The sequence below is a fragment of the Oryctolagus cuniculus genome, chromosome 14 (genome assembly GCF_964237555.1).
Source record: "Oryctolagus cuniculus chromosome 14, mOryCun1.1, whole genome shotgun sequence".
NCBI lineage: Eukaryota > Metazoa > Chordata > Mammalia > Lagomorpha > Leporidae > Oryctolagus > Oryctolagus cuniculus.
This window is the reverse complement of record NC_091445.1, coordinates 11,582,025-11,594,428: the sequence shown is the minus strand read 5'-3', so window position 1 is coordinate 11,594,428 and position 12,404 is coordinate 11,582,025. Positions and strand designations below refer to the sequence as shown.

The 12,404-nt window shown below is 40.3% G+C and overlaps 1 protein-coding gene and 1 long non-coding RNA gene across 51 annotated transcripts in view; one reads left to right on the top strand and one right to left on the bottom strand.

Moving 5' to 3' along the window:
* Window positions 1-11,781, top strand: part of MEF2C (myocyte enhancer factor 2C) — a 176,004-nt gene extending 164,223 nt beyond the window's left edge. For 28 of the 50 annotated variants that reach the window (XM_070056420.1, XM_070056415.1, XM_051853620.2 and 25 more), the window contains 3 exons: window positions 162-291; window positions 867-1,002; window positions 7,034-11,781. In XM_070056420.1, coding sequence (XP_069912521.1) covers window positions 162-291; window positions 867-1,002; window positions 7,034-7,355 — 588 coding nt within the window. In that variant the 3' untranslated portion in view covers window positions 7,356-11,781. The remainder of the gene's footprint in view (window positions 1-161; window positions 292-866; window positions 1,003-7,033) is intronic. The other 22 variants (XM_070056431.1, XM_070056432.1, XM_070056449.1 and 19 more) reach the window with 2 other exon arrangements.
* Window positions 1-12,404, bottom strand: part of LOC127492788 (uncharacterized) — a 123,827-nt gene that overhangs the window by 70,202 nt on the left and 41,221 nt on the right. The window lies entirely within an intron of this gene.

The following is a 12,404-nucleotide window of genomic DNA, read 5'->3' as shown; positions in this document are numbered from 1 at the left end:
GTAAATGATAGGGTTGGCAGAGTTCATAGAGACACATGTTAAATGATTAATTTCATGAGCTTTATACCAAGTTATCTCTAGGTACAAAATTCATTGAAATCTAAGATTTTTAACTTTTTTAAAAAATTCCATCAATAATGTCTTTTTATTTACTTTAAAAGAATCAAAGGATAAATAACTCCCAGTCTGCTCAGTCATTGGCTACCCCGGTGGTTTCCGTGGCAACCCCTACTTTACCAGGACAAGGAATGGGAGGATATCCATCAGCCATTTCCACAACATATGGTACCGGTGAGTGGCTTGGCCGTGTGCAAATAGTGCATGACATACTTTTTATTAAAAAGCAAGATGCAAAAGTTATTATCTGTTGCTTCGTGAGAAAGCTGAATTTAATGGCTGTGGGGCCCAGAGCACTGTACATTTCCTATTCCTTACTAAGACCAAGTGAAAACCCACATTTTTCTTTCTTAAGTGATGGAACGCTTTATTTAGCCAACCTGAGTTCAGAACAGAAGAATGGTGGCAAGGCAATTGAGCTGTTATTTCTTGGATATACAAGAAAGCTCGTTCAGAATTATAAAGCACTTCTAGATCATCAAATACATCTGTCTCATTACCTCTAGGTGTGGTTTTTGTAATAATCTAGAATTGCAGGCTCTACCCCTGGAAACTGTCATGAAGACTCGCTCTGGTGTACTGTATATTCCTGATGTTTTATCCCCAGCCTCTTCCCGGGATTAAAAAAAAAATGCTGCCAACCATAAGTAATATTAGCTGAGTACTTTAGACATTGAAGCAGGTATGTTGTTTACAGTGTGATGTTCCCTGGCTCAGAGTCTTGCTTCCTGTTCCCTTGTTTCTTCTAGAGTATTCTCTGAGCAGCGCAGACCTGTCATCTCTGTCTGGGTTTAACGCCGCCAGCGCTCTTCACCTAGGCTCAGTAACTGGCTGGCAACAGCAGCACCTACATAACATGCCACCGTCCGCCCTCAGTCAGTTGGGGTAAGCAACATTGTCTCCTCTGTGATGTCACTTTGGAATGCATTTTTAAATGACAATGACAATGACAATGGAGATCTCTGAGTGCATCACTAGTGTCCTACCCGTCCCAAGATTCAATTTTATCAAAACTGGAAAATGCCAGCTCAATACCTTTTAAGTTACTACGTTCCTTATTATTTGAGAGGACGGGGGCTCTGTGATAATGAGGTGAATTCTTACTGTTTGGGGCTACATTTGTTTCCACTTTTGTCAAAGAATTTTCATCTCAGTTTTCACCCAGTTCATGTGGGATGTGGGCGTTTATAGTTATTAAGTTGTTTTAAGTCTTTGAGATACTTGAGAATCTTTCTCACTTGCATAAACTACAAAGTTTGTCAGTGTTAACCTAATACTCAAAGGAACAGCATAAATTGATAGGCTTCCTATACTGTCCTCATACAATAGTTGTACATCTATAGAGAGTATATAAAATATATATGAATACACTGCTAATTAGTACATGCAACACTAACTCTTAAATTTGGTTATAAAAATAATTTATATTTTCTGAAGACAGAGAGTATGTCTTTCTGCCCCCTTGTGGCAGTTTTGAAATACATCTTTCATGGAAATGACTCATGTCAATGAAACATTCAAGCCCCTAAAAACCCTGAATTCACAATACTTCTTATAAAACATGCTTTATTTCCTTTAAATAAAAAAAGCTTAAAACATGAACTGAGGACCTGACTTTAACTTTTTCCTAAACTGCAATTAATCTTCAAAAGGAAATATTAAGAGGTCATAAAATATTTAATTAACAAGTTCTTATACTTTAGAAACATTCTATACACCTAACTCTGACTTTTCTGCTGAGCCGTTTGGTTATAATTAAGTAGTTCATTTTATTGGTTAACTAGTTCTGGATCCATATTTCTAAGCAGATGAGGATAAAACATGAATTAGAATGAGTCACTGATATCACATTTCTCTTGCCCCTCCTCTGCTGCTCCCCAGCTTCAAGGTGGTATTGATTTTATGTAGATTAGTGAGCCTGTGAGATCTTCACCAATTGATTGTTTGGTTATATGCGTCCTACTCACTAATCACAATCATTGAAGGTCTAACCTTTCATGCAAATAGTAAAATAAATTCACAAGATGCTGGTGCCCTGATTTCTTGAAAGATCATTAACTTTGAGAACATGTTAAGTATTTATCAGCCTCGGAGTTTCTCATTTTCAGACATTGAAGTTTTCTCTGGAATGTTAGCTATCCAAGTAGAATTAGAATACAATACCATTCAGGCAGTTTTAAAATATGTGTATGTGGCATCGTAGTGCTGTGTTCAGCAGTGAATCACTTTTCATACTTCTTATCAGAAATAAAAGTAACTCTTTCATTCTCATTTTGCACAAAATTCATCTCTTGTAGGATTAGGTTGCCCTAGAAATGATCAGTGTCAAAATCATATTTCCTCTGACTGTAGCTTGCTTTTTTTTTTTTTGCTAACACCTAATAACTTACTTTTTCACATATAAACATGTTTATTTACATACTTTTTGCAAGATTTTCTTCAATTTATTTGAAAGTCAGAGTTACAGAGAGACAGAGATCTTCGATCTGCTGGTACACTCCGCAGATGGCTGCAACCTGCAGGGGTGGGTCAGACCAAAATCGGAAGCCAGGAACTTCCTCTGGGTCTCCCACATGGGTGGTAGACGCCCAGGCACTTGGGCCACCTTCTGCTGCTTTCCCAGGCCATAGCAGAGAGCTGAATTGGAAGTGGAACAGCCAGGACTTGCACTGGCTCACATATGGGATGCCGGCATCACAGGTGGCAGCTTTACCCGCTACGCCGCAGGGCCAGCCCCTACTTACACAACTTTAACAGTGGCACAATTTTAAACTCTCTATTGTGATATAGGGAGACTTTAATTTTCTGCTGCCCCTAACAGAGACTTCCATAGATGAGGAAGGAGGGACAGCCCTAGACCAGAGAGGAAGCTAAGTTATGACAGCCACGGTGGGAGCATTTGGCTCAGGCCCTGGGGTCTCTCAGAGCTCCATCTCCGTGTGCATAGCCTGACTCTGGATGTCATCTCTGAGTTTTCATTACACTTGAGATCACTCCCCATTTCCTTCAGATCCATGGGATGACCTTTCCAGTCTTCCCAGTGTTGGTTTGCTCGCTCGCTCACTCTTTCTCTCTCTCTCTCTCTCACACACACACACACACACACACACAGGCACACAGTAGCTTTCTGAAAGAATGGTCTTCCAAATGGATACCCTGTGCTTATACCATGACATGTTACATTCTTCTTTCAAAACTGCCGCCTGGTAATATTTATGTAAAAGAAATGCCTGAGCTACTTCAGTCCCTTGCAGTGTACACGGAGGCAGAGAATCCATAGGTTTTCCACGCCAGAGTAGTCTGAGACGTGTGTTATGGGCCCATCTGTTTGGATGGACACTCTGCCACCTGCAGCATGGAGCCTGGCGTCACCCCGTAGTAGATTCACCAGAGTTCCCAGGTGGAGCCCACAGTTCTCAGAATCGCAAGCTGCAGTAGAATTCTTCCTGTGCTGCCCCTGGATAAGGGCCCCTTTTGTCCTTTGAAACTTGAAATGCTCAAGGCTGTGCTTTCTTTACATTATTTACTTTTTGGGACAGCGTTTTTTTAATTTACAATATAGTCAAAGGCTTCATGGCTCTACTAAAAGAGTTCAACAAACAAAAAAAGTGAAAAGACAGGCAAGGGCTGTAGACAATAATCAGATGAAAAAATGTTCAACTTCACTCACGTAAACTAAATTGTAAAATAGTCACAAAATCATCATACTAGAGTAGTATATAATCCCTGCCCATTTGTTTGTCAAATATTTGAAACAGGGTTTGACCAAAAAAAAAAAACAACTGTATTTTCAGCAAAGCTGCCAAATACGGACATTTATCGTTTTTGGAGTTTTTTTGTTTTGTTTTTGCTCCCACATAGAAGGGAGAACATGCGGTATTTGTCTTTCTGTGTCTGGCTTATTTCACTCAACATGTTCTCCAGTTCCAACCATTTTTTTTAAACTATGTGGTATCTGACTTTATCTGACTAAGTCAGATAAGCAGGGAGAGGCATGCCTGGCAGAGGAACTGGCAGAGGAACACGGAGATTTGAGGGGCTCATTGGAGTATTAACATTGGAGAACGTAACCTCAAGCTTCAGACATTTTTCTCGACTATGACCCTAAAACGGGGGCTTTTGACAGCATCTCCATGCATCGCCCATGTAGATGAGGTGTCCAGTGCACACGAGAGAGGCCACTTAGAAAAGAATTTTGAAGCTTGAGGTTAAATATAGTTTGATGGTCTTCATTTCCAGATGGTAGCAGTAAGAAATTTAAATAAAACTCTAGTCATTTTTTTATTTCTGAACAGTTATGGGAAAGCATAGATGTTTGCCCAATTCAAAGGCATGTGTAGTAGGTGAAGGCTTACAGACAGGACTTCATCTAGGCTGTCCACTCATCTTGCTTCTCTTTCTCCATCCACCTCCTCATCACTGACCCACACAAAGGAGCTATTTCACAATTATCCACTTCCACAGTTATCTGTGTCTATACTTGGTTCTCAAGAGCAAATAGACCAACATGCTTATCTCTGAATCAAGCATATAGACAGCTGATGGTTTTAATGCTGTTTTTCCTTTTCAAGAAAATGTTTGTTTGATAAGAGACTAGCCATCCCACTTTCTGTCCCACATCATAGCATAATGAAACTAAGCCCAAGGCATCCCTTAGATTTTGTTACTTTGGATTTATTCCCCAGATTTACTCATAAGATTTCCTGTTTGCTTTCAGTATCAAATGAAATACCAGCAAAAGACAAACCAGGCTAGTCTCTGTAGAGAAAAGGTTGGCCAGTCAGAGTTACATCTTTTATGGAGAAGAGATGCAGAAAAACGCATCCAAGGCAGTTGACGTAGAAAGACAAAGAAAATAAGTGGATGATGCAGCTTCCAAAAACTGGGTTCTAAAAACAGCCTTTTAATATTAATTTCTGATGAATTTATTCAGTTGCCTATATTAGCCCAACTTACCAATTTTTTTTCTAATTTTTCCATGCCATCCTGCCTGGGAAGACATGATCTAAATGTCAAAGGGTTGACAACAGCATTTATTGATATGCCACTTTATTTTCAAGCTCCTAATTGACATTTATTATTAAACAGTTGTGTGATTCATAGTCAAAGAATTTAATTAAATTTTAGTGAAATAATCTTTCTTACCCAGAGCCAGGAAAATGATTTCTTTCAGAAATCAAAAGATGATTTCCTCTAACATCAAAATGAATCATTAAGTAACTTTGAACCAAGATAAAATAGTCCACCACTCTGGGTCCTTTTGAAATACAGGTGTTCCTCCCCCTACTCCTTATTTTAGTATCTTCTTGATTTAAAAATTATTTAATTAAAACTCTTAGCAAATTAGTAGACTAATACAGACTGTAAAATAATAAGCTACAAATAAATAGCTCCAAGCGTAAATAGGTGATTGAAAATGATATACACTCACCACAGGATCTTGATACAAATAATAAGGCCTCTTTGAAGATATAAGATCATAAAAGCCAGAGAAAAGCTTATTAGAGAAAGAAATAATTCTCCTTTATATTATTCTCTACATTAGCTCATGTGTTAATAAGAGAAGGAAAGTGAGTCTTTGCCAGTAGGTGGTGCTTTTGTATAAAACATCACTCAAAGATAAACTCGGTTCTGACTCATTTTATAGCCAGTACATCTTCAGCCTGTATCGCATCCCCCAAAAGGCCAGCCCACGTCACCCCACTTTTTCCTCTGAAGCAAACACCCTTTCTCTCACTGTTCATGATGTGTTGCCGCCCCCGAGGTGTCTCCTGTGGGGAGCAGCATAATTGCGCACATCTGTAGACAGGCTCGCTCGCTCTCCTTTGTCTGAGATGGGTGTGTCTGCAGGGATAATTCCTTTCCGTGCCTCTTCCGAACCAGAGAGAGGCCGCACCCTCCCGACAGTGCTGGTGGAGGAATGCTGGCTGTGGCCGTGGGTGTCAGTGCAGACAGAGCATTCTAGAAGAGCAGAAGGAGGCCATGTTCTCTGGCCTGTCCTGGTCACAGTCTTTGTGAATGTTGATCTACACCTAGGGGCTTCCTGCTGTTCTCAGCAGGATTTCAAGGAGCCACATTCTCCCCCGTGTTAGAATAACGATGTGGGTGTGGGTGAGCACTGGGGGTGATAAACACGGTGAAGGCTACTGCTCCCTTTATAGCACCTTCACCTTAGGCAAGACTAATGCATCACCATGGCCAGGATAAGCCAGGGGAGCGAGGTCCACGGACCCCACCAGAGCGGGACTCATCCCCCCAGCTGCACAAGCATGAAGAAAGTCAAATGGTTTTAGCAGCGTTAGCAGAGAGTGGACAAAGTCTAAATGGTTTCAAACCAAGATGTAAAATGTCCCCCTGAGTTTGAGCCTCCTTCCTCTTCCCTTTCTTCCCCCTCTCCCAAACTTTCTTCCGGCTGTGGGTATTGAGTGGCACTTGGTGGGTTCTGTGCACTTGAGACTTGAACTCTCTTTACTGTCCCAAAAGACTGTGTGACTCCACTTACTCATTGGTAGGAAGCATTTTTCTCAATAGTAAGCTCTGCAAAATATGTTCAAACAGGCATTAGTCAAAGTCCAGTTCGAAGGCTGGACAGTGTGTCTGACAGCTCAACTTGTCGAGGGAGAAATGCCAGGGACACATCATGTCAGCAACCACTCTGCACCTGTGCATTGAGGGAGCCTGTTAGAGACCAGGGAAGCCCTTCCCTGAGGCCTGGCCCCCACCAGCACTGCAGGCGATTCACTGCCCCAGCTGCCCTAAGAAAGCAGTGCCCCTAAGCACTCCTGAGCCCACTGTCCACACGCTGGGCATGCTCTGGTGTCTACGCGAGTCTTGAAGCTGATGTTTGATGTAATTGTGAGTTCCTGGGGCCTCCAGGCCTCCTCCATCTGTAACTGGGTTTCCTTTCCTCCTACAGAGCTTGCACTAGCACTCATTTATCTCAGAGTTCAAATCTCTCCCTGCCTTCTACTCAAAGCCTCAACATCAAGTCAGAACCTGTTTCTCCTCCTAGAGACCGTACCACCACCCCTTCGAGATACCCACCACACACGCGCCACGAGGCGGGGAGGTCTCCTGTTGACAGCTTGAGCAGCTGCAGCAGCTCGTACGACGGCAGCGACCGAGAGGATCATCGCAACGAATTCCACTCCCCCATTGGACTCACCAGACCTTCGCCGGACGAAAGAGAAAGCCCTTCGGTCAAACGCATGCGACTCTCTGAAGGCTGGGCGACATGATCACATATTACTTACTAGTTTTTTTTTTTTTCTTGCAGTGTGTGTGTGTGCTATACCTTAATGGGGAGGGGGGTCGATATGCATTATATGTGCCGTGTGTGGAAAAAAAAAAAAAGTCAGGTACTCTGTTTTGTAAAAGTACTTTTAAATTGCCTCAGTGATACAGTATAAAGATAAACAGAAATGCTGAGATAAGCTTAGCACTTGAGTTGTACAACAAAACACTTGTACAAAATAGATTTTAAGGCTAACTTCTTTTCACTGTTGTGCTCCTTTGCAAAATGTATGTTACAATAGATAGTGTCATGTTGCAGGTTCAACGTTATTTACATGTAAATAGACAAAAGGAAACATTTGCCAAAAGCGGCAGATCTTTACTGAAAGAGAGAGCAGCTGTTATGCAACATATAGAAAAAAAAATGTATAGATGTTTGGACAGACCCGGCAGTGGGTGGCCATTCGAAAAAGTTAGGAAGACGCCCCGTCACCTGACATCTGAGCGCACTCACAAACCTGCAGGCATGTCATTGGCGTATGGCACTCATTGAAAAGGATCAGAGACCATTAAAAGAGGACCATACCTATTATAAAAAAAAAAGCAAACAAAATATGTGGAGTTTGAGGGCTAACGTATTTAATTAAATAAATAAATAAATCTGGGTCTGCATCTCTTATTAAATAAAAACTATAAAAATATGTACATTACATTTTGCTTATTTTCATATAAAAGGTAAGACAGAGTTTGCAAAGCATTTGTGGCTTTTTGTAGTTTACTTAAGCCAAAATGTGTTTTTTCCCCTCGATAGCTTCGCTCATATTTTAAAAACAGTCCTGAAAAAACCAAAAAGGACTTTTTGTATAGAAAGCACTACCCTAAGCCATGAAGATCTCCATGCTTTGCTAACCAAGATAACTGTTTTCTCTTTGTAGAAGTTTTGTTTTTGAAATGTGTATTTCTAATTATATAAAATATTAAGAATCTTTTAAAAAAATCTGTGAAATCAACATGCTTGTGTATAGCTTTCTAATATATATAATATTATGGTCATAGCAGAAGTTTTGTTACCTTAATAGCGGGAGGGGGGTATATTTGTGCAATTGCACATTTGAGTAACTATTTTCTTTCTGTTTTCTTTTCTCTGCATACATTTTATAAGTTCAAGGTCAGCTGTCAAAAGGATAACCTGTGGGGTTAGAACATATCACATTGCAACACCCTAAATTGTTTTTAATACATTAACAATCTACCGGGTCAACTGACATCCACTGTATATACAAATTGGTTTTTTCATGCGATTTTTTTTGTTTTGTTTTTTGCATTTTTATCAAATGCAGGGCCCCTTTCTGATCTCAACATTTCACCATGCCTCTTGGAATTCAGTAAGTGCACATCCTAACTTGCCCATTTCCCAAATCATGTGGTTGGTTGTTAGCCTAGAATTTGACATGCTTTTTTAGAAATATGCCCAGAATAGAGAAGCCATGTTGGGGTACATGCCCTGCAAATAGGACCCCAGAAACACGCGATACAGAGTTTACTCTGTGAATGAGTCACAAACTCCCACAGAAGACAAATGTAAAAGCCGGGGTGCTGGAAAGAAGGAAGCAGGGAGAGAAAGGGCTAGTTACTTCGTCATCCGGTTTTAGTTATTTTAACTGACCCTTAGCAATCTTGTCAGCAATATAGGACTGTTTTTGAACAATGCCAGTGTGTCAGACCCCCAAATGTCACTTCTGCATAAAGCATGTATGTCATCTATTTTTTTCTTCAATAAAGAGATTTAATAGCCATTTCAAGAAATCCCATTAAAGAACCTCTCTATGTCCCTTTTTTTAAAAAAAAATTTCCAAGAAAATATAACTCTTGTCTAATACTCGTCTATAAGGGAATAATCTTCAGACCCTTTAAAAAGTGAGTGCCATAAAAAAATAAGTCATTATATTGTATAAAAGATATTTTAGTCCAGGAATGATTTTTCTTCTCTTGGAATGTGAAGATCTGTCGATTCATCTCCAATCACATGCATTGACATACACAGTGAAGAAGAGACACTTGCTCTGTCATGTGCAGGACATTTCTTATCCACTTCTGTTTTCTTTCACCTGCATAGCTGCTATGCACGTCTCATTGTGAAAGGCTGCCGCTGGGTGGCAGAAGCCAGGAGACCTTATTAACTAGGCTATATTTTTCTTAACTTGATCTGAAATCCACAATTAGACCACAGTGCACCTTTGGTTGCATCCATATAGGATGCTATCCTGCCTTGTACTAACTAATGTTTTATATGCTAAAAACAAACAAAAAAAGAATCTATCAACCATTTCATATATATCCCACTACTCAAGGTGTCCGTGGAACATGAAACAACATTTATGCAGAGGAAAAACAGAAAACCATCCGTGAAAATACACTCACACACACACACACAGGGAAAAAAAGAAGTCAGTCATTTTCCTCATCATAAACTTGATGCCATCCTTCAACCCATCCTTATAACTTGATGTGTATGAAATATGCAAACATGTCACAAATGTTCTTTGTCACTTGAAAACACTTTTGTTCATTGATATCAGTAGAATCATATCAGTGGGTGGGAAAGGGTCATTCTACGAAAATATGAAGAAATAGCCATATTAATTTTTTTTACCTGCAATTTGCCTCAGCAACAAAGAAAAAGTGAATTTCTGATGCTGAAGATAAAGCGAGCGAAAGTACCAGCAGAAGCCTTGGCTATTTATAGCAGTTCTGACAATAGTTTTATAAGAGCATGAAAAGAACAGAATCACTTAAAAATGGATACCAGTCATCTCTTGTTCCCACTGCCGAAGTCATACATAGTGGTGGCAAGATAGCAGAGTGATAATGGGAGCATTTTTTAAAGATGATTTAATGAGAAGAAGCACAATTTTGATTGTGAAGAGTCACTTTCTGTAAACAATTGCTGTCTTTCTTTACCCTTATACCTTATCTGCAACTTATCACTAATTGTATTTGGAAAGCTAACATGGTTTTTATCACAACAGATCCTTTGTATTCAGCCGTTTAGGGCAGAGCCCTGTGGGAGTGCTATTTTGCATAACCCAAGTCCTAGAGTAATGTTTTAGGCATAGGCAACATTCTTCATTGCAAGTGAGAGAACCCGAAGTGGCACTTTACACAGCTACAAGCGTTGTTACATCTAATCCTATTGCAAAAGATTTTGGGGAGACATGAAGCTTCAATACCACTCACAGTGATGCAGCTAGCTGGCTGCACAGCCTGTATATTGTATGCATTGGTGCATGGACGCTGTTGATTTCAACCTTTTTAAAAATTGTGTTTTTTAGTAAAATGACTTATTTTTTCCCAAAGATGGAATTTAGCATTTTGTAATGATGAATATGAAAATACCTGTCATCCTCACATCACTGAAAGGTTAACTAAAGTGAAAATTCAACAACAACAATAACAAAAATCCAACACACTTTTTAAAAGAATGTTTGCCCTCTCACACTTCTACAGATTTGTTTCTCTTGCACACCCATTTTAAACTTAGAGATAGATTTTTTTTTTTGCCCCCTTGATGCTTGTGTTTGCTTTTCCAGACAGTAAATGCTTTGTATTTCCTTGTTTTTAAAAAAAAATCTTTTTTTTTTAGAAGCAGCAGCAGTCACTGGGACCCTCAGTAGAGGCTGTTGCCTAAGCAGGGCGCATCTCAGCCGCCCCCGCCCGTGCCATCTGCTGTGCTGTTGTCACTTGTGTGGCACTAATTTCCTGCCACTACAGGTCTTTTCAAGATTGCTGGAATACTGGTGTCTGTTAGAATGCTTCAGACTATAGATGTAATTAAGGCTTTTCTTCATATGTTTTAACCAAAGATGTGCAGCAATCCAAGCCACATATCTTCTGCATCCAATTTGTCCATTTCGGTGATTCGCATAATCGGGTATTGCATTTTTGCCTTCCCTGTTCATACCTCAGATTGAGTCATACCTCAGTGTCATTCCGAGCGGTCAGCTGAGTGGCGGGTTCAGTTGGGGCTGAATGCAGTGCCAGGGGAATCTTGGAGCCAAGTGGAGGTGGGTCACTGTAGGCAGAGGCCTTGGATTGCTTCGATCGTTTGCTGTATCATTTTTCTTCTTTTTCTTTTCCTGGGGACTTGTTTCCATTCAATGACAGTAATTAAAATAGCTTGTAAATGAGGGCATACAAGCATTTGCAACAAATATTCGAATAAAGGCTCACAGCGGCATAAGCTGGACTTTGTCGCCACTGGAGGACAAGATGTTATAACTAAGTTAAACCACATCTGTATATCTCAAGGGACTTCATTCAGCTGTCTGTAGTGAATAAAAGTGGGAAATTTTCAAAAGTTTCTCCTGCTGGAAATAAGGTATAATTTGTATTTTGCAGACGATTCAGTAAAGTTACTGGCTTTCTTAGTGATGCAGTGTCCGTGGTGCGTTTTTTTAACCCGTGTTTGCTCTTTACATTTGTCCCATTTTCTGTGTTTCTTAAAAGCAGCTTATCTCATAAGCCAAAGGAGCTTTCTCAGTTTTCAACTCAAAATGTGCAGAACGATGGACGTGTGCATCTGCGTGGGAAGTGTGGGAATGGTGAACTGTTCTTGGGGTGATAGATTCAGCCACAGTGGAAAGTTTAAGGGTTTTATCAACAGATTCATCTTTACTTTTATTTTTTTCATATTTACTGATTTTCTTTTTTTTTTTACTTTCAATTATCTTTATATGCAGAAGATCGATTTAGTATACATATTTACTGATTTTCATCTACTTGCAAGGCAAAGCAATAGAGAGCGATCATCCATCCACTGATTCACTCCCCCAGTGCCCACAGCAGCCAGCACTGAGCCAGAGACTAGAACTCTATCAGGGTCTCTCGCTCGGGTGAGTGGGAGGGGCCAAGTACTTGAGCCATCATTTGTTGCCTCCCAGGATGCACCTTTACCAGGAAGCCAGAGGGAAAGCAAAACAGCTGAGACTCAAGCCAGGCACTATGATATGCCACGTGGGCATTCCACGCAACAGCCTAATTTGCTGTACCCTGAG